General features: G+C 43.6%; 1 protein-coding gene across 40 annotated transcripts in view; it reads right to left on the reverse strand.

Moving 5' to 3' along the window:
* The window catches only part of LOC118119247 (neurexin-1a), a 254,382-nt gene that overhangs the window by 84,074 nt on the left and 147,019 nt on the right, over positions 1–23,289 (reverse strand). For 36 of the 40 annotated variants that reach the window (XM_035173037.2, XM_035173025.2, XM_035173019.2 and 33 more), the window contains one exon: positions 2,000–2,181. In XM_035173037.2, coding sequence (XP_035028928.1) covers positions 2,000–2,181 — 182 coding nt within the window. Of the gene's footprint in view, positions 1–1,999; positions 2,182–21,663; positions 22,746–23,289 lie in introns of those variants that run through there. The other 4 variants (XM_035173046.2, XM_035173045.2, XM_035173044.2 and 1 more) reach the window with 1 other exon arrangement.

Consider the following 23,289-nt stretch of genomic DNA (forward strand, 5'->3'; position numbering starts at 1 on the left):
GTTTTTTCCATCACTCACATGTAATTACTGTATAAAGCAAATCTCGCCTGTTTCATCTCTGCTGAGGTGTTTTCGTGCAGGTGAAAAAGAGCCGAGGAAGCACACTGGGGTTGCAGTGGAACATGTGCACATCTCAGTGAGCACATCTGTCCCTTTACACCGACACTCCGCTTTATGGGCTTTTGAGCATCTTGTCCGTCTCCCTTTGTGGCGATTGCTGGTGAATGTTGTGCATGAAAATTTATGTATCGTTTTTTTAAGGGGCCGGTCACTCCTAAATTAAAAATAAGGGGGAAAAAAATATCATTTAGCCCTGAGGCTTGGAGGGGAAGAGAGAAATTGGCAAAAAAATAAAATCACACAGAACAGAGTATGGAGGTGTCTCATAAGAAAAACATCACGGCTGCTGTGTGTCCTCAGGACAGCCCTACTTATGTCACTGCATGCTTACTGTATGTGCGAATCACAGTGTGTGGGCAGCTGGGGTTGAGGCAAACTTCAAGACCAATCTCATGTCTTTTTTGTGTGTATGTGTGTGTTTGCTGTAGCTTTGTGTGTATATATATATATATATATGTATATATGTGTGTGCAGTGTTGCTGTATGCTCCTGGCCAGCGTCAGATCTTTTGTCAGTAAATGGGTGCTAGCAAGAGGAAGGCCATGTGGTCGCCAGCAGAATTATGTCCAGGTCAGAGATGCACTGTACACAACCAAACCTTATTACCCCACCATTACCCTCAGCTCCTGTTGCACAAACACAGCATCTGTAACATGTAGGCAAGAGGAGGTGAGAAAGCTACCTTTTACCTCACACAGTAATAATGTACTGCTGGTCATACATGTTGTACTTGGGCCATTAAACGGTGACTTCCTCCTTCTCTTGTGGTAATAGAATTCACCATCACTATTTAAACCCCCGAAAACTTGCCTTCAAACCTCAAGTTTTTCTCTTTAATCTCAAATTTGTGTGACTAAATAAGCAACGGAAACATTTTTAGACGCCAGGCACTAAAAATATCTGCTTCATCGGGACTGTGCTGGTGTGGTTTGATCGAAATTGATTGACAACAACCACACAAACCCACCAACTGTCACTAGATTCTAATTTAAATGCTTCCAGATCCGCAAGCGAATGACATCATGTTTCCCACTGATCCCCGCCCACCTGCAATCAGTGTGAAAAGCACCGAAAGAAAAAAAAACAACAACACAGAAATGTGAAATAAACAAAACAGTTCTATCTTTGGCAGAAAAATACTATCTTTCTTTCATTACTCATAAAAGCTGATTGAGAAAATAAGATGACAACCACACTACTGTGATTTCATTTGGTGTTTTCAAACTAAAACGACCTCCGTCCACCGGAGGGTTTTGGGCCCGAATCAGTTTCAATCCCAATCCGCAATAAATGCATATCACATGACCAATCACCTACAATAGGCATAAACAGAAAGGTATGCACGGGCTGGTGTACACAGGTATCGCTCTAATAATAGCTTATCTCCTATGCATGTAAGCAGCCGTATTATTGTAAAATGCTGAATTTAATTGCACAACAGCTGTTGGCAAGGACAACAAAGTCAGCCACGCTTGTAATTGATTATCCATGCTAGGTTCTACATTGGTAACCGAGGCTAATGCCAGTTGTTTTCTTCCAAAAGGGGGTCATGTGATTGGAGCTTGACGAATCAGCGAAGTCAATGTTGTGACCGAGAAGACCCAATCAGCAGGTGGTTGCGAGTTTCTGTGTGATCATTTCTAAACATCTTAGTTTCTGTCAATTCAGACTGAAATGCAGCCCTGAAGTTTTCATATTAAAACAGGGCCAGCAGTGTTATACTTAAACTCCAGAGTCGTGTGAACGCTAGGCATATCCGTACTAAAGTTGATGCATTGTATGTAGCCAGGATGAAGCCTATTCTCAGGGGCTTTCACCCTAACGTGTGTCCTGTGTATTATTTGGTGTGCTGCACTTGAAAAGCATATTCTCCACTTACGATGTGGAGCTTCAAGAAGTCTCCGAGACCAGAGGAGCTGTCCACCCTCACCAGGACAGCATCCTTCAGGTGCGTGCTGAAACCGATGGCTAGCCGGTCCGCCCTCGTGCTGGGACGGTCATTTGGCGGCCACGTGTATGTGATCAGTCCACCATCTCGCCCGAATATGTACGTTGTTCCCGCTAGAAAGAGAGAAAAAAAAAGAAGAGGTTAACAGTGTACTCCTCTTTAAAATTGTGTACCTGAGGTGAACCACTGACTGTCAACATAAACATTATTAACACAGCAAAGCCGGAATCAGTTCCATGTGTACAGAGCACGTCAGTCTGGAGTGTTATATTGTGCTGAGTAATGACTTTGCAAAGCGCCGAGCAACATATCACTCTCCAACAGCTCTCAGCCCTGTCTGGGAGTTTAAGTACACTCATGTCAATTCATGAGCACGGGAAAATTCAGCAGGAATGAGGGAGGCAGGAACCACTTTCCTCATAATGCTGCACAATTACTCAGTTTTACTGCCACTGCCTGCGTCACCTCTAGAGGGAAGAGGTACAAGTGAGCGCCGGGCGAGTTTGCAGCCGTGTCCCCGGTGCCCAGGTAACCAGCATGCCAGCAGCGGGCACCTCCTCGGCTCTCGCGCTTCATTAGCAGCCTCAAAGGCAGACACAGCCGGCAGCGTTATTGACTGACTGGTCCAATTATGCCCTTCTTTTGACCTCCAAACCAGCCCTTGCCTGTCTCGCCGCATTACCCCGTTGTCTTTAGAAGCTGTATGAAAGGTCTGAACATGACCTGGTAGATGGGAGAGTGGTTCTAATTACCTAGCTATTCAGTGCGGAGAAGCCTCGCGGCAATTTGCCAGTGACCTAGTCAAATTGATGGTTAGAGATAAGTCCTCGTCTAATGAAGGCAGCGGTGTATTAAAAAGGGGGAATGCGTCCGCGTGTACAAAGCCAAAGTGTCAGGTTTTGATGCCAAGCATCCAGCACTTCAGCATTTGAGAGCTGTCAGACTCGTCTCAATCAAATAAAGTCCTATTTCTGCCCAATTAGAAAGCTTCATTAGTGTGCATCGGTTTTTCTAAGACATAGAGAAGTATGGTCGTGGATGAATATAAGTATTTTTATGCGGGCGGGCGTGCGTGCGTGTGTGTGTGCAAGTGGGAACGAGCGAGTATGTGATTGGGAAATAAATGTCTGCGAGAAAGCCTGAAAATGAATGCAGCTGTCAGATTAGCATAAAAACAGCTATCTTCATGAAAAATTAGACAAGGCGCTCTGCTAGTGTGCTATGCATTTACGTGGTGTGTGTGTGAGTGAAGAGGAGAAACAGGGAGTGCGAGAGAGAGAGAGAGAGAAAGAAAGAGACAGTGTGTTAATATTCATAGGGGCAAGGAGTTAAACAGCCTTAGCCTGAACAATAGATTATAAATCATTCTGACTGTAATTCCAATATTTTCTTGTAAACCAGTTCACAAGGATATAAAACTATCGATAAATTTCGCATTTATTTATATATTTCTCCTGTTTCCCCCCCCCCCCCTTGCTTTTCTTCGCAGTGCGGTGATTAAAGTGTGTCGCTCTCCTCTCAAGTTCCCATTCTCATTCCCTTATTTTGAGTCAATACACACTGTCGACCATTAGCTAAAAAGAATTGCATCATTAATTAACAATAATGTGATTAACAAACTATGTTGGGACACGCAAATCTATGGTGGGATTTATTGTTTTCATAAAGCATAACTCGCATTCGTAAAAACCTAATGAAATAACACTGTAAGCGTTCTTGTTCTCCTAATGGATAAACTGTTATGAAGCTTGATGACTTGTACAAAGGAAAAGACATTATGCGTAATAAATTTCGCCAGGCGGGCATCATTTCTTTTTCATGAAGTGTGGAGGCTACTGCTGAAAAAGAAAACCTTCATGTCCCAGTAATGCATATCTTATGTTGGCCCCTTCAAAGACCAATCTCCATTTCATGTAGCTGGACTGTTGTCACTGTCTCTGAGTCCCCCAAGCCACCAAACACTTGCTCCATGCTCCAGCTTATTATAATTAAGCTCTTTTAAACCATGTCACTGTTGGAACTCACTGGGCCCTTAAGCGTCCATTTCCCCCTCTGTCTATTCATACGATTTGACACCCACTTTATTCCACTGACAGCTTATTTACTGTTGGTGACCTCCCAAAAAAAAAAAAGAAGAAGAAGCATCATCTAAAGATTGCTCATTTCAGTGGACTTGCTGTGCAGATGTGGCTTGTGTCACCCTTAAGCTAAATGGATAAATGGCAAGACCCGCGTGTCAAGGCACCAAAGGTCAACAACTACTCTGTGACATTCCGATTACATAAACGCCTCCAAAGACAGAGTCAGAGAGTGCAGATAATAAGGTTACCGACATGTTGCGAAGCAGCCCGAAAATCTGAGACTGTGAGACTAGTGGAAAAACAACTCCTTGAGGGACTGGTGAGGATTAGGCTACATGAGGAAACATGGCTAATGCACACCTACACTGCTCTGCAGTGGCATGAAATCAGCAGACACATGCCTGTGAATCTCCACTGGTGGGAGTAATTATGCACCGGCTCCATATTTGTTATTTGTTCGCTCCCCTGGGACACGGGGGCCTGATATGGATCTGTTGTAGTCATTAGATACAGTTGTGTCCTGGAAATACTTGCCTGTTTGTTGTCTCTTTAATTTGACAAGAGTTTCAGTTTATTCCCTATTCACCCAGCGCCTAATAAAAAAAATGAAAAAAAACAAATGAAAGATCGAGGTGCAATGAGCGGGTATTGAGATGCAAGGTGCTCGGAGGTGCAGGACTACACGGTGCACCCCCTGCGAAACAGGATGGAATTAAGATTTCCTTGCTGCACGTTCCCTCCCACATGCATTTGCATCTTCTTCGTTCAGATGCATTTCCCCAGAGAGAGGTCGCGGTGCAGAAGCCGAGAGGCGACGTCTTTTTCGTGCAGGTATAGTGGTGTCTTACTCGAGAGTATTACAGCCAATCAGACCTTCAGGATCAACTCCTTAAACACAAGCCTCCCTTATTTAAGGATAATGAATCAATCTGCCCTGGTGTTGGACTACATTGAGGACTGGCTTGCATCGGTTCACATCGCAGAAGATAAACATTGGCAGACGCCGGGCTTTCATTAAAAATGTAGCACCGTCCCAGGAGTTCCCCAGCGTTTGGCCAAAGAGGTGTGTGGGATAGCAGACTGTAGGCTTTAGTAAACATGGCCGGTGCGTAAGAGGCCTCTTGGCACCGGCTTCCCAACGTCTTAATTGTTGCCTCTGCAGTGGAGCAGGAGCATATAGAGCAAACTGTGCACTGTCATATGAAGAGGAAGACGGATGTAAGCAAAGGAAAAAGGGCGGTAGCTCTGTATAGCAGCCGTAGGGTTGTTAGCGCACTGAAACCAGGCAGAGTGTTTGCCGCTCAGCTCCACAGGTCAGGCCCACGGACTGTCTTTCCTCTGACCTCCAACACGGCCATCGTAACGAGCCTCATATTACCACCTCTGCCGAGAAACTGGGGAGGAATCCAATCATAATTACATAGTTGTGATGGAAATATGAAAAGGAGAGATGACATTATGGATCTGCTTTCTGTCAGCACCCAGCAATTGTGTTTCTCTCTATTTTCTGCCAAGGATTCCCGTAATGACTGGGGTGCAAAAATAGATTTTTTTCAAGACGCAGCATATACATACGGTACAGTATCGCCTTTTTGAAAATTTACTTTTGATCATTGCCATGAATCTCTTGAAAGGAATTTCAACGTAAGAAAAAAGTCATTCCCCGGTCATCTGTGCACATATATCCTCGTACGCTGACATACACACGCTGTTTTCCAGGGTTATATTTAACTTAAACTGTGTCTTTATAATGGAAATCAGCCCAGTGAGGACAGCATCTGTAACATCTGTAAAGCACTTTAACTTGTTTGTGGCTGTGACGGAGAAGCGTGGGAAAACATTAACAAGAATCGTGTTCATGTTATACATCCCCCCCAAACCATTAGAAAGGACAGGGCTATATTAAGGATAACATCATTTAGGTTTATCTTTGGTCTCGTCCCCCTCCTGGGAAGCGTACAATTAAAAGAAGCTTAATGATGACTATTGGATTACCATTTTAGTTTCCAGAGAAATCATTAGCACAATTTATGGGGCTACTATTATCCAATCCAACATTACCAGTAGCTGGTGGAGGAGCTACCTCCAATCAATGCTCCTGAAGATTTAGTGCCGAGGGGGGAAATTGTGACTCAACGTGATCAATTTTTTTTCTTTTTTTTTTTTTCTCTCCCCCCTAATCTACCTTTGTCTCACTATATTTTATCTTTCCGGACAATTAAATGGTCTGGCAGTTAAGGAGATGAGGTGGTAAATAGAATGTTCGGTTATGAGCAAAACCGCTCAAACTCATAGCTAATTAAATGTCTTTCCAGCTGCATGTTTTGACTTGGCAGTGATTACAAAGCCGTGAATTACAGAGACGGTCGAGTAGGGCCACCGTTCGCACAGCGTCGGTGTATAATTAAATGGTACATCACACCCCATGATCCAAAAATAATGATGCCAATACACTGACTTCTATCTGTCTACAGTATACAGTGTAGTCTGGGGGATTCTTGTTTGATCCGCGGTATCATTCCTCTCCAGGTTTCTTTGCCAGTATCATAATTAGCCTATTCAAACCTCTCGCGACATGAACCAGCAATAATTTGATTATTTAAATGTATGCAAGTGGATTGTGTGTCTGAACTTCAATGTTTTTTTTGCTGTTAGACAGACTTGCAGTTATTTCAACAGGCAAAGGAAATGAAGGAAATGGGGATGTCAGCTTTCAGCTTTAGATTTTTACCCACATAGGCAACTTCAGACTGTTTCCTTACTTGCAGTTTTGTCACTACGGTTTATATTGTTACATTTATAGTATAAAATTTTAAGTATCTCAAATAAATCCAGAAATCTCTGTCTGCCTGTGGCTGGCACACCTCCACAACCGTTCATCTTGTCAGTGCCGCACTTGGCATGTGTATTGTTAAGGGCCCAAGGAAGTTGAATATGATTAAACTCTGAACAAATAGGTGACCGGCGCAAGTGACATTGTCGATCTTGACACAACGACTGATTCTGCAGTTCGAGGTTCTGCGTTCTGAGTCGAGCTTCACTGAACTTTGCATAAACAGGTGAACAGCTCTTTGTGCGGCAGCTTCAGGTTTCTGCTGACTGAGTCCTGCCGCTGGTCTTTACTTGCTGTGGCTGTGTCACTGCAGGTCACTCGTACGGTTTCAGAAAGAAGCCAGCATCACCACAGGTCAAGCATCAACAGCCCATTGCAAAACAGGCAGGTTTCTCTATGTCTTTAATGAAAAGTGTTTTTAATGTGAATCTTTCTTAAAACATTTCTCATTGTATTGGTCAGATATAACAATTATATTAATTCTGTGAAAAAATATTGTTTGGCAGTACATAAGGTGTCATGTAGTTTCATCAATTTAATATTTGTATCCAAAACATCACATTACTTAACTGTGAATGCTATTTTATGTAACGTCCTGTTAATGTACATTTCCTGATGTGTACCTATGGGTGGGGTAGTGACTGCTCCCTGTCCTTTCTTGCATCTTATTTCTGATTCGTTCACCTTTGCTGCTGGTGTATATATAAAGCATCTCTTTCTTTATACACCATGGACCAGGATGCTACCCAGGAGGACTGTACTTCCCTGTCGCTGCATGGTGGGGCTCTGTGTTCGCGAGGGTGACATTTCTGTCAGGCCTTTTTTTTCTTGTCTGTGCTTGTTTGGCGTTCTGTTGACATGCTGTGAACTTTGCTGCCCCGCAAAAAAAAGGAGGAGCGGAGCAACGGCACTCGGCAACACCTGGGATTTGTCCTTGTCCCTTTCACCTTCTGAGTCCCTGCCGTGGTGGTGCACTGCAGTCATGCTGCGCGCTACTTCAAAAATCAAATCATGTGGGCATGTATGGATCCTAATCATGGGCTTACCAAGTCCTTTTGTGGATATGTAGGCCAATTTGACTTTGAAGTAATTCCCTCAAGCAGGAGGGAAAAAAAAAAAAGCGTAATTTTTTTCACTCCCAAGTATATCCACATGTGGCTGTACTGTGAAGGAGGAACCGGCTGCTGGGTGCAAGTTTCCCAAAGTCACACTGCTCCTGTAGCCGACTCCTGGTTCTGTTCTTATAAAGTCACTGAAACGTTTCTTTCATTTGTCGATGACGCTCTTGGCACCGGAGCAGCATAGAAGCCTGATATGTTCCCTTCTCCCAAGCTGGTTACATCTTAAGAGCCATAGTCTTTATTAGCTCACGGCAATTTTGCACCTTTTGCACAAGGACACAAGTTTTTTTGTGCTCGATTTTTTTTTTTTGACACACACCAGAACTGAACTGATGCGAGTCACATGTACAGACAATGCATTATTCCCTGTTACCAACACCATCACATTTGCTGCAACTCGTGGTCACGGTCACTCTGTGCTGTGTTTGCTGACATACGAAAAAGCCCCAAGTATCCAGAATAGCAACACTTTTGGGTTAATGAGATTAAATCAAGATGGGAATTATTCAAATTATTTACTCTCAAATGTCAAAAAGTATCATTTCTTGCCAATTTAAGCAACATATTTTTGCTCAGAGCCGTAGCCTGGTCTGCATTTTCGAATGAATCTTGATTGAGCTCATATTCTAGTAAATGTGGACATGTTACAGCTTTTTTTTAACCTCTGCCTGCAACACTAAAATACCCCCTGTAGTTTATTTTTGTTTGTTTTTGTCCCGAGTCGACTTCTACACCCATTTTAGTGTTTTCACGGCGGCTTTGTGCCACTTTAAAAAAAGGATTTATCAGTGTGAAGGTGACTGTTGTGGTATGTTGGATTAGCAGGCATTGTAAAATGGAATACAACTGAGAATGCACTTAGAGTAGAGTGACCTACTTCTCCAAAAATCAACCCACTATTGTGAGTAATTCCAGGTTGTGGCCTTTTCTCAGTTAAATCGAATGAGTCATGATACTTGATTACAGCAATTATAATGTTTTGTAATATGGGTCTTGTATAATTTTAAGGTGAGACACCACAATTAAAAATATATATTTTTATTGCACTGGTCAATTTTAATACTACACCTTTTTTCTTTATACAATTGAAATTAAAACACATAGAATACACACTTCACTCTATACTCACATCTGGATACTTCTCCTTAATTCCCCGAAGGTTTGCACTGCAACATGCATTTGTGCTTTCCAATAAAAATGTATGGGATTTTAAAGTACATATCTTTAAAAGCAATTTCTCAAAATAAGTTTTTCCTCCTCATACTTCTGAAGTCTCCACTTTAAGGAGCACTAACATTCGCCAAACTTCCCCACTTGTATTCCCGTCTATACTCTGCAGCTTTTTACAGAGGGGATTTGTTCATATATCATTCATAACCTGTTTATAGAACATTTTATTCCAAAAGAACATGGTGAAAATAGATTTTTTTTCTTACGGCTGTTGACAGTATTTTATGATTCATGAAGTGATAAAATAAGATTTCCAAAATCCCCTCTGTGAAAACCCTTGGCCTTAATATGCCAATACAAACATGAAAGAGCTGTGAACCAGTGTTCAGATCAATAATCTTGAAATATGCAAATTAGTTCCTGTTTAATTAGAAGACACACCATTTGCATATTAAAATTTACAATTTTAGAAAAAACAATCTGCCAAAAGTAATCATCTAATTGTAAATAGTCAACAGGGGAGGTTGATTAACTATCAGTTAATTTTTCTTTAACCTATTCGCCTCTAGTGTCTGAGATGCAGCAAACAGAGCCTCCGACAGGTGCCACTTCTGCAGCTGACATTGTCAAATGCTTTGACATGGGAGGTGATTAATTGCCTGTCACCTTTGACTGGCAGCCTCTGTGTGTTATGATAATTAAGCAGTGTGAACAACAGCAGCAGCTATGGAAATATGTGTTGAGAGCAATTGTTCCAGTCATTTGAAGTCGGCTTAAAGCACAGCCGCTGGTTTACAGCCCCACGGGTGCCGATGAGGAAAATTCAGCCGGACAATGAAAAAAAAAACTGGAAAGCAGGGGCGGTGGATACAGCTGGATCCCTCTGGCCACCTCCCCCCCAAACCAATCTCTATTTCTCTATCTGTTCATTGTTCTATTGCAGTCTGGCGAGGTCCTTTCAACAATTTAAACCTCGCTCTTAAGCTTCGCTGGTGGAGAAAAAAAAGCTATTCTCTGTCCTCAGCCGTGTGTGAGAAGCCCTTTGGGAGTCTGAAGAGACTATGGATTGTTGACTTGTCTTAATCCTCTCTCAGCACAAACAACTCGCCTCCCTTCGAATGGGATAGGCCACCAGAACAGAGCCAGCAGTCATGAGAAAAGGTTTCATCACAGGTCGAACTCGGAACAATCTCGTCCAACAAACGGCGGAGTGACGGCGAAACAAACTTTTAACGCGATTGTTTGAATTATACATGAGGGGCTTGGATTCCCTCAACGATAAAACACAAGGTAACAGTATAGTGCGAGTGTCTGAGTCGTTTCATATCATTTCTTTTTATATCATTTTAATCTCGCCGGTGTGCAGAGTCAATACATTTACTCTGTGACCACGGAGTGTAAACCGAGCAATTTCTTAAACTGCTGCAGATCTGCCATGAAACTAAACCATAACATAAAATACCGTACACTGCTCACTCTGCCACGTCCTGCTCTGCTTCCTTCCATATTTCTTTCTTTCTTTTTTTTAAAGTGATAAATCCTTCCTTCAGTCTTTATCAGAAGACTGGAGCTGAGCTATTCTCTTTGCAGTCAGCAGAAAGCAGGGCAGACAGAGGTGCTAAATCACCCCGGAGTGCACACTGCCTGCTTACTTTGTGTTGGCTTAATAAGTCTGGGCATATTGGCATATATACAGCAGAGTCAATATAAACTTTTACACTTCATTGGCCAGAGACTTAATCTTCACCACCAGCCGACAGGGTATTCAGTTATATCTACTGTTGGGGGATTGAGATATCAGGTAGACGCTAACATACTTTGCTTTATTTTCATACAAAAACCCTGAATTCATATTTTAATGATGGTGAATTTAGCACTTTATTACAAATAATACATGTGATTATACATAATTTGACACACTTGAAGTTGTTTTGATGAATCATAAGTGGTACGAAGGCAAAAACATGGATTCAAAAAACAACTATAAAACTAGAATGGCGCTCAGTCGAGCCAATACCTCTGCCAAGGTCCCGTTAGGAAACCACATTTAAAGTGACTAGATCCTGATTTTCATCTGAATCTGCACCAAATTGAAAATATCAGTACCTTAAAGAGGCCTGATTTTTTTTATTAGGATCAATGAATTATTCCCTGAGAAATTGAAGAAAAATGTTCAGAATCACCTTATCTTGCAAAATAAAGAATTCCTGGATCCACCCCCTGATCTGGATCTGCACCATGGAAATGTGTCTCGTCGTTATTTTTGTTTAATCCTCTTTAAGTACAAAGAAATGCAGATGAAAATATATTTGTTTAACCTCCTTGGCGAAGGTAAAAAAAAATAAGAATCTAAAGTCAGCATGTAGTTCCCTTTAGTCTTTAGAATACATTAGGCAAATAATCTAATTGGCCTATTTCCACAGTGTTGTTTTAACCATATCCAGTGACCTATGAGTCTTAAGCTCCTTCTAATTGAGACAATCCTAAAGCAGCCTTTCTGCATAGGACAGCTGACAGTGTCCAACCTGCCTTCATAAGCTGCAAAGGATTAATCCGCTCCCTCTGCCCCACTCTCTCCCCTCTCTCTCTCCCCCCTCTCTCTCTCTCTCTCCCTGCTTTGCTAATTTGATGTAATTAAATTAAGTGGGGACTAAAAGTGGGGCATTGCTTCTTGCCCCCGTGATTGGTCATCCCTATTAGAGGGTATGAGACGCCGGCTCCAAAAAAATCACAGGAGCCACGAAACCTAATAAACGCGGCGACGGGGAGAGAAAACATAGGAGCACTTGGGTCAGACCTCAAGGCTACGGTGCCAAATGACCACATCAAAAGAGGAGGGAGGGAAGGAGGGAGGGTGAGATAAAGATCTGTGATAGAGAAAAGGGTTATTAGAAAGTTTTATATTGCAAAGGGCAATGGGAGTTTACATTTTTACTGTAGTTTTAAAGGGTATAGGTACAATTTGATGTTCTGGTCTTTCTTAAAACAAGTGTTCAACACTAAATGTGAGTATCGTGATGGTTAATTGGTTGAGACATCATCCTGAATGAGACACAACAAGTGGGTATTTTCTGTCTAGGTTCGACAAGGAGGCTTTCTTTTCTTCTGCATTTGTTTGTCTGGTAGTTGGCAGGATTACGCAAAAACCCTGGAACTACAATGGAACTTGGTGAAAGGAAGGAGGGAATTGGATAATGGAGCAGATTTATTATTTTTTTTAATAACTTTCTTCAACATGGAGAGGGAGTTTTTCAACATTTGCATTGATTTCTCAGAGAATAATTCATGCATCTTGATTTTAAAAAAAATCAAGTATGTTTAAGGGACTTATATTCATGAGTGTGTGCAATGTGGTGGAGATCCAAATAAAAATCAGGACCTGGGGAATTTAAATGTGGTTTCATAAGGGGACTGCTGGGCCTTGGCGGATGTGGGAGCTCTACATTAGATGTATTGCCAGTGTTGTGTCCAGGAGCCGCAAACCCTGAGACCTGTGAATGTATTTAGCTGCTGCAAATGATTTTGTCATATTTTATCGTGCACTTTATTGGCGTCACCCCAAAAAAAGAGCCCCCACGGTATAAATTAATTGACTAGTCGACTTTTTGGGGGGAATAGTTGACACCTGAGACTGCAGTAGTCACGAATGCCCTATAACGGACTCTATATATTTCCTTCAATAAACCATAAACCAATAATACCTGCAGCTTCCACCTAGTTCGACAGAAATTGCGAATCAAGAAATCAGCCCCTGCATCACACCGTAGCGGTGCTTCACCATATTTTATCCTCACACTGCTCGGAAGAGATAAGCCATCACCTCATCACGATGGGGCCCCGGGGTAGCCACACCAACCACCCTCGCTCTTCATGGCAGGGGACCATCAATTCATGGTTGAAGGAAAGTTCTGCCCCCGGGGCTGGTAACATTATGCCATGAATGCTCAGTCGACCAGTGCCACCCACACCCTTTTGCCCCCTCCTCTGCCATGCTCACTTCCCCTGAGCCCTGAGTGATACATGAGCCCCTGCCTTGTGAGGCTGAGTGGCCCATCCAGGCAGAGCTGACAAGACCCAGTGTCTTAATGGAGCAATACACCAAACGGGCCCTTTGTCACCCTGAGCAGCTGCATATCTGCCTCCCGAGCCAACAGCCTTGGCTCTGATAGAGGTGTCTCACAGTATCGACAGCTTCTAATTTACTCTCTCATCATCACTTGCCTCATTTGCTCCTCAGACACACAATGCTCCCTTTCTCTCACTTCAGGTCAGCCATTTTGTTTGGCCGAAAATTTGTTGATGAGATGTCCCTGCATCCAGCGTCTAATCTGCACGCCAGCGAACACACGTATCAAAGTCCTGACTCCAAGATATTTAAGCGTCAGTCGATGCGCAGCTATTTTTCATTTCGCCGTTAAAAGCCAGTTTGACTGATTGCATGCCATCAGACTTCAGTGCATTATTTAGTTTCAGTGCGTCTCTGTGTGCTAGCATGCACCGAACATCAGAGACTCCAAATGGTCTCTGGAAGCTGTTGTCTTCTCTATTAGGGAGCCAACAGATGTGGGGTATGACTGCAGTTCTAATTACTGAAGAAGACAAGTATGGGGGATAATTACATACTGGAAGTGAGGCAGAAAACACAGGCCAGGGCCAAAGCTCTGATCTGAGACTACAGACAACTCGGGGTGCCCATCACCGAATGCAGCCCCAACCTGCATCAGCACGAACACGGCTATCAGAGAGGAGCTGCTTTGGGATCGGATGGAAATACTTTAGCAGACGTCTACATCTGTAGCGTTCATAAAAGCAAATGATATTGCAGTCTATACAGCACCTGCATGATTAAAAAATGGCTGTTCTATAGGAGGTTTTTTTTCTTCTTTTCTTCCTTGGAATGATTTAATACATCCACATCTCTGCTTTTTACATCCAATGGAAAATATCCGGAAAGTCCCCCTCCACCGTCCTTCTTCTTTAACAAATCACCGCGTAGCTGCGGGCGATGTACATGTGCAGCAGGTAATTCGAAAGTGGAGCATAAAACAATACTTCAAAAACTAGCTCTGCTCAACACGCTCCATTTGATGCACACGACGCACTGTGCAATATTTATAGCCTTCATTTTACAGAAAACCTGACATTAGAAAACATGTATTAATATGGGGTTGAAAATGTGCCCTATACAAAGCAACCGTATTCATCATTCGAACGCGCTCATTTACATGTCGTCCTTGCATGACACTGCCTTATTTTTACTGTTTACTCTTTCGTAAGCCGCACCCAGGAGAGAGCGAGCGCGCCTTCGTCTTAATTGCTGGATTAAACATCTGCTTTGCCTATTGCCGGGTAGCCTCCCTTTGAAAGTAAGCCTCCGCTAAGTGGCGAGATATTATTTAATTAGCTGCATGTCTTATAGAAATGACACAATAAAAAGTGAATCCGGAGAAGATGAGAAAAAAAGATCACCAGAAATAAACATCGCGTGTGCCGGAGGTGTATGAAAGGGTGTTTTTGTTGTGCGGCACAACCACCGCCTTATATACAGCTCTGCCCCCTTATCAACAGGCATAGGAGCTCCATGAGAGAGCTGCGCTGTCCTCAATCGCGCACGACGCCATGAATCTACCGACAAATAAATATATAACAGAGAGGAAAAGAAATGTGCGTGGGTTTGCATTGTATTTCTACACTATGTTGCAAAATACATGCTAATATTAGCTTGCACTTAGGTGTTATAGGCGGCGGTGTTTTTATCAGCCCTTGCCAGCAGGCCTGAGGCTGAGAGATGGAAGGAGCAATGAGGAAGGTGAATTCCCACACAATCCTATTAGAGTGGATTAGGTGGCAGCTTTCTTTCTGTTGCCGCTCTGCTGCAGGTGAGCAATTGTAAAAAAAAACAAAAAAAAAAACAGTTATGACATATTTGGTTCTTATCGGGGCCTCCTATTGTCAAACATTCATTTTTCAAGCTTTCTTTATGTAACCATCATTAAGGAAACATACATGGTAATACAGACGTCAGGAAGTGATTCGTAAGCTTAGAATAATTATAATGCTGTCACTCAAACCGCCCACACAGAAGGGATTGAGGACGGACTTTCTTTTTTTTTTTTTTTTCTTTACTCCGAAAACAGCCATGTGAAATCTAAGTAAAGGCTCATGATCGATCAGATGATCAATGACAATGATGCATTTTTGTCTGGTGGGAGCGGACTGCCACGGAAACCCATCCGCTGCAACCTCCCCTGTGGCTGGGGTTATCATCATATTTCACCCTCCATGTTCTGTTGCTTCTTCCTTGACCTTTCCTAGAAACAATGATTCCATTATTGAGGGAGCTATCACTGAACAGTCCAATGCACTATCCAGTATCTGGACAATTATGTTTTCACACCTTCCTGGTGCATTTCTTTCTGTATGACGCATTTGAAACTATAGCGAACGATAAGTTCCGATGTATATATATTGAACTTTTCCCGAGTGCACATTTGTTAATGACTTAGCTTTGCTAGATTGAGTCATTGTGGGAGATAACTAGGCTTTTTTTCAGTCTTGGTCGTCATTAGCTTAGTATATATACTAGCATGGGTGCTACCAAAGATCCTTGGCGACATACTATTGTGTTTAGTATTAGATTTTGTTTGTTTGACTCAAATATATATATATATATATATAGTACTGCAGCAGTGACAATACCAACAACATAACAGAAAATGCAAGTAAATCTACAGATTGAGTAAAGCTGCCAAAAATGGTAAAGAATTCCAGGTGCCAGGATCATATTGGTTGAAATGTGAATGGTACACAGCCTTGGTGTGCGGTGACCTTGTGCAGTGACCTTGTGCGCATTGTGAGCACTGTTGCCAACTCTCGCGAGACAAACAAGCAACTGCAGCTTCAAAAACAAGCCCAGTATTAAAATATCAATATATAAATATTAAAATACTACAAACCATAATGTTTACTTTGTTTATGATGGGGTGAAAGGTCTGTAATCGTTGCTCCATATGATGTAACAGTGCAAGAAGAAAGTAAAAGGGAAAGTGTCAAACTCTTATTTTACCTCGGTCGCAACTATCAATCTTGCCGCTTGCTCTTCAGATCACAACAATCCCAACAAACTGGCGGTGGCGGATCAAACCACAACATGATTGACATGTCGCTGATTTTTCCCCGCTGAGGACGGTGAATGTGTGGGATAGAGATTTCGGGGCGAATCACCTCACAGCACTGCTATTATTTGTGAGGCTGTAAGCAAACAGTGTTAATCAATGCATGGGGGGAAAATAGTGATCATAAATGTAAAAAAACAAAACATAGTTGCTTGTTAGATAGTCATAACAAGCAGCTAGAGTTTCTAAAATAAGCCCAAAAAACTGCAGCCCGATCCGTGTTTTTTTTCCCAAGCAACTTCCCAAAAAAGCGTATTATAAGCAGACCTGGCATCTCCGATTGTGAGTGAGTGTTCATGAGGCTGTGTGTATGGCGCAGATATAGCTGCAGCCTTATTATGATGACAGAGAATGAGGCTTCTTCAAAGTGACTGGGCTCAATTCAGATTAGATGAAAAAAAATGCAGGCGTTCTGCATTCTTGATCTCCACTTTATTTATCTGGATTTATTTATTTATTTTTCACCCCCTTTCTTGTGCTGTGTCCCCTGGGAAATGGAGAGGCATTTATAGAGTCACTCAAAATGGACTGTGGAGAACTACTGAAGCTCTTTCATTTGCATCTTCAGCACCATGATGTGCACAACAGCTGCATCCCTGCTATTCACTGCATGTCTCCCATACAGTTCACGTTGGCGTGGTGAAATTCAGAGGCAAATGTGGGGAACAACTCAACTTGTAATTATAATGCAGTTCTCTACATAATATCTATAACTCTCTTAACAGTGCAATATTAATTTCTGTCACTTCAATGGCTCATGTGCAACCTATTTAACTGTATATATTGTGTTAAAAACTGGATATTTCCATTTTTATTCCATAATGTTTTACAAATGTATGAGTATTGCCTGTTTCCGTGTTTTATTTGCATATTCTTATTAGCATGTTATATTTTTGACTGTCGTCTTTGCCGCTGCAACATGGCACATTTCCCCATTGTGGAACTAATAAAGGATTATCTTATCTTATAGCATCTTGTCTTTATCTTATTTCGATGTTTTATCATACATGAGTTTATGATGTTTGGCATGTCTACATTCTACTCACACAATTTGAGCATGATTGCACAATGTCTTTTTTGGAATTTCTTCATTTTTATATCTGAAATGCATAGTGCTTCTAAATCCACAGAAATCCCTCCTTATTACACACTGGAAACTTGTTAAATTGACTGTGGGGACGCCTGGTTTTCTCTACCACACTTGTTAGATGTAATGCAAGTGTAACACTAGCAATGAACATCGACCAGACAACTTGTTTTTTTTTTTCATTTTATATTACCTTTAAAAAAGAAGCCAGAGGTGTAAACAGACTGGCAGAATGTAGGAACAAGAGAGCGGGGGGGGAGAAATAAGATGCTGTTGACGATGATTCACCGAGTGCCTTATGGGTGAAGAGCTGCCTGACTCAAACTTGTCCAGGACCCGTGCATGTGAGAGGCGCACACATCCCCCTTGAGTCAAGTGTGTGTGTCCTCCCCCTCCCTCCCTCTCTGTCTTTCAAGTCGCTAATCCCAAACCGGACACATTACTCAGCTGACCCCTTGCTGCCCACCGCATGCACAGTCAGGTCTTATTTCCCTTCATGCCAACCATAGCCTGGTCACCACTGAAACCACACAGACCACTGCAGGCGCAGAAGCCTGCCCACTCTGTCTGCTTGGATGGGCTCTGTAGAACAACACTGGGGGGGGGGGGGTGTTAGGCAGAGTGGTCGGGTAAGAAATAAAGTGCAGAACGAAAGGAACGGAAGGAGGGGAGGAAGAGGAAGGGAATGAGCGACTATCATGAAATGCAAGTAGGTTAAAGACCTAAAGCGCACACACATTTAAAAAAGGGGGTGTTTGTGTTCTCACTCATCAGAGGAGGAGGAGAACAGAGTGACTCTCTCATCCGCGGGTCAATAACTGCCTATGCTCCCTCTAGAGCGAGGGGAACATGTACTCAGATCCTTATCAGGGCAGCTATCATCTCCGCTGCCTCGCAGAGCCCGAGATACTGTCACCCTCGCACTATCGCAGAATAACATCAACTCGCAGACATAGGAGTAATTACATTATGCAACCCCACAACACGGCAACAGCAAGGGAACGTCACAGCCCATCCACTCTCTTCCTTTTCTCTCCCAATTTTGTATCCCTCTCTTCATCTCCATTGTTCTTCCCCCTCTATTTTATCTTTTATTCCTTCCCTCTGTCTTCCTATCCTCCCTCATCTCTTCTCTGCAGCAGTGCCAGCAAACAACACACACACACACACACACACACACACACACACACACACACACACACACACACACACACACACACACACACACACACACACACACACACACACACACACACACACACACACACACACACACAGCAGCACCGTCTCTGCGCCTGCTCCGAAGGTGGAGAGCTTTAAAAATGATTATAATCACGTATAAATCGCTTCGCTGCCTTTGATACAAACTGCAGAGTTTCGAAATACAAAAGCTCTCCGTGCAGTATAGTTGATGGAGCAGGTGTTGCAGTGGGAGGGTGGGGGCTTTCCTCAGATGTGTTTAGCATACCGTATAATCATCCTCAATCTGGAGGTTGACCTCCCCCCCCCGACGTATGGGTTCTACACATTTTCATATGGGTTAAGCTCGTGGGGGATAATTTCCCGAGGATGACACGCAAACAAATAAACACAGCATAAACAGAATTGTGGAAAGTGGCGTGTTTGCAATTAGACGGGGGGGGAATTGTCAAATCACTGCACATCACTACTTTTTGCATTATCACAATCTACACCCCAACAAAGTCCACATTCCCATTAACCACTGAGAAATAATATTTAAAGGCTTTAACACTTCATCCCCCCGCTCTATTGATCAAACCCCTTCATCTACCCGGTCTCAGTGAATAAGAACCGCAGGTACGGAGGAGAATATGATAACCTAGTTATCCAGCATATCGAGTATCGTATCCATCTCTGGGAAAGAAGAGCATCACCTCTGGGAGTCTATTTATGATGAATGGTATGTCTGCTCCTCAGAGTTGATGCTGTCTGAACCTCATTACTGCTCGCCCTAAACAAACAATGCATCACACTCCAACTCAATTTCATACATCCTGACCATGGTAATTTTCTCCTTCTTTCCACATAAATCAATGACAGACGTATAGAGGTTCAACGCGGAGGGAACAAAGGGTTGGTTCTCATACAGGACGCTGATACACAGAGAGAGTAATATGTGTGCTCTGCTGCGAAATCACTTGCAGGACATTTTGAGCTGGTATATGGTGTTTGTTAAAAAAGAAGAAAAAAAGAAAAAGTAGCAAGACCATTAGGGAGACCGGAGTTAACGAATGAAGCAACACACTGAGTGAAAAAGTGCATTTTCATGAAATGCAGATGGAGGCAATTTGCATGGAGCAGAACTAACTGTCAGCACTCTATTAGCTTTGTTGGCTCTAATCACTTGAGACAATGGTAAATGCACTGCAGCAACAATGGTGAGAGGCAGGTACAGTTACGTGTGTTTTTGCAAATGGGATTAGATTTTAGCAGTGATGTGACGACAAAGGCAATGAGAGAGAGAGAGAAACAGAGGAGCGATGAGGGCAGACAGAGAGAGAGAGAGAGAGAGAGAGAGAGAGAGAGGAATCGTTTCTGTTTTAATATGTAAAAATTGCAAATACAAGACAGCATGAAACCTGAGGGACTCCGACTCTTGCATTTGCAAATTAGACTGAAAAATTGAGCTGTACATGTTAAATTGAAGTTATCAGACACCTCGTGTAAGTGGGAACCAAACGCCGCACAGCTAAGACAACAGCACCGGGGCTGCACAACAGCAGGCTTTGTCCTGGAGCCAGGTACCAGGTGGAACAGCATCTCTCCCATTTGGCATTATAAGAAACCCACAGTCCAACCCGCATGTGCTGATCAACCCCAAAAAAATGTAATCATGTTTCTGAGAGCGCTGTTTATTTTGGGGCCCTGCAATTTCTCTGCCTCTCTCCCTCTCTCTCTCTCCGCAGCCATGACAACTCTGATATTAAGTCGTGGAATCTGCCTGAAAGCCCCATGTGGCCCCCGGGGTCCTCGGGGAGAGCGGGAGGCGAGCTGAGTGTTGTCCACTCCAGACAGGTCATGGCAGAGTGGCCTAATTGCCTCTCTTGTTGTCTCAGCAGGGCCGGCAAACCTCCCATCTCCCTCATCATCACTGAGGGGCGCCGACTCCCTCGCTCCTAGAGGTCTAACTCTGCCCAGTGATCCGGGCTCCAGCCTCGTTTCCACGCTGCCCCCGTGTCCAATAAAAACATCCTCCAATTGCCGGTGCCGCTGCGTGAAGGCGTTATCACTCACTAAACTTTACCATTAGAGAGAATCTTCTGTACAGTGCCAAGCAGTACTACTCTTTGGAAACAAGCATTACGTCAGTGTTACACCAATAGTGATTACGTCACTGAAAACTGCTGCCAGTATGACAACTAAGGAAAAGTATTTTCTTCTTTTCAGTGTCAGCCTCAGTCTTCAAGTGAAATTCGCAGTGAAAAACACAAATGGAGACCAGTGCCGAAGACAGTGGAAAAAAACAACTAACTGCAGTATGTCTGAACTCATTCATACATACTGTATTGAGGCGAGCATGCTGCATTCTACCATGAGCGCTTGGGCTGGGGTTATATAAATCCTCATAGTTGAGATTCTCCCCCCTTTTTTACGTCACCCTCCCCCGCTCTGAGCGCCTGTGTCGTGAACCTTCTCGCCACGAGGGGCAAAGAGAGGGCCCTCAGCTACGCTCCACGCTGGGCAGGGGCCAGGAGCGGCTCTACGCCCTGCGGAGCTGGAGGCAATACATATTTTCCTCCTCCAAACACCCGGGGGCAACATGGAGCGCCACAGCGTTCTAATCCTGCCTAATCTGGACACAGCGGAGCATCTGGAGATAGGGATATGGCTAATCTCAGACATGGAGACGGAGGGCACTTTGCTGAGGAGGGAAAAAAAGGGGGTGGGGGGTGGATCTAAGCTTACTGTGTCTGATAGAGCTGTGTGTGTGTGTGTGTGTGTGTGTGTGTGTCACGGGAGGGGATTCTTAAAACCAAAAGCAAACAAGATGAGGCAATACTTCAAGATTGAATAGGAAGTAACACAGGCTAGCACAGATTGATAAAGTTCTCAAAAATGTCCATATGCAAAGAGAGTTAATCGATTGTAAGATTTTGAAATACTTACTGTGCCCTGCTCTTAGGGATGCAGGTGATCTGTGGATAGCAATAGGCACAATATGGTGACGCTTGTTTCCATGGGAGAGGTGAATGTGGTGGAGACTATCCACAGCACCTGGTTCTGACCCTGCCACAAAGCCCAGGGCAAGGGCAGTGATCCACAAGGCCAGGTGGGCGAGGGAAGCCGAACTCCAGGTTAGGGGCTCGGCCACGGGCCTCAGGGGAGCCAACTGTGACCTCCAGCCTTCCAACATCTTCCCTGAGTGGCCAGATGAGGCTTCGGATGAAGGTGGGACTTGCAGCGAGCCTTTACAGCCCCATACTTCTCCCCTTAACAAATCTCACTTTGGCCGGAGACACTCGCACAGATCCACAGAGAAAAATAATCAAAAAAGATATCAGGGACACAACACAAAATGTCGGTTGTGGGGGAGAGAAAAAAAGAAGCCTCTTGTTGTTCTCCACTGAGTTAGGAAATCCGTAGCAGAACCCAGGGAGGTAAAGAAGTATCATAAATCATCATACAAAAACAATCAAAAACACTCACTCAAGAAATTAGGGCAACGGCAATGGAGAAATCCCAGCCCGTTCCAGTTCCCCTAGTTCCCTTGTTCTCTGTGTTTCTCTCTTTTCTTCTTCTCTCCTCCTCACAAAATCACAAACATCTTTGCACCAAAAACTGTTAATATTCCCAAAAAAACACAAGTGCCAGGAAAAGAAGGAAGCCAACTTGAGAAGAGACTGGCAGCACCTGTGCAAAGTGGATTTCTTCAGAAAACCAAGACAGACATTCCGAGTTTCCCTCCTTTTCCTCCTCCAGGGGTCTCAAAGGATGTCCAGAGGAATTGTACCATAGTTAAATCCCAGACTCATTTGCAAGCTGCAGCAGCGCACGGGAGAAAGAGGAGCGTGATTGCACCTGCAAGTTGTGCCAAGTGCGAGCGCACCCGTTCCCCATCCAGAGATCTCTGCTCTCAATGAGACCGAGCGGTAGCAACGCCAGTACCTGAGAGAGCAGCCCTGGGCAGGAGCACAAACTCACTGCACACACACACACACGCAGGCAGTATCGGCAGCGTCGTTCCAGAAGATGTGCGCAAGAGGAAGAGGAGAGAGAGGGGAGGAGGAGGAGAAGGACGGCAGAGGGAGGGGGAGCCTCAGCAGCCAGCCAGGAAGCGGGAGGGAGAGTGGCTATGCAAATGGGCAGCATTCACATAGCGAATCACTGGTGCCTGAGTGCATTGCAGAGGAAGAGCCTATTTAGGCAGATAGCAGGAATTGAAGCTATGTCCCCCAGCTCTGATTCCTTTCACAATCTCCCTCCACTCCCCCTGTTCACCGTTTCTTTTCACTTCCACTCTCCGGTGTGGACAGTAATGCAATAATGAGCAGTAAAAAAAGAAGAGAGAAAGCAGACGTGAATGCAGCACAGGCTGAATTATTTCCTGTTGCTACTTTTATCATCTCATCTCTGCAGATTCCTTTATTCCTCCTCTCCCTGTGTCTCTTTTTCCTCTTCATCCTTTTTCACTCCTGCTCTGTAAATTTAGAGTAAAGTTTTGTGATAATTGTCCCGTGGATGTGAAAATTGCAGCGAAGCAGTCCAGGGAAAAAAAGTGTATTGTACGAGTTC

The sequence above is a fragment of the Hippoglossus stenolepis genome, chromosome 12, assembly GCF_022539355.2.
Source record: "Hippoglossus stenolepis isolate QCI-W04-F060 chromosome 12, HSTE1.2, whole genome shotgun sequence".
Taxonomy (NCBI): domain Eukaryota; kingdom Metazoa; phylum Chordata; class Actinopteri; order Pleuronectiformes; family Pleuronectidae; genus Hippoglossus; species Hippoglossus stenolepis.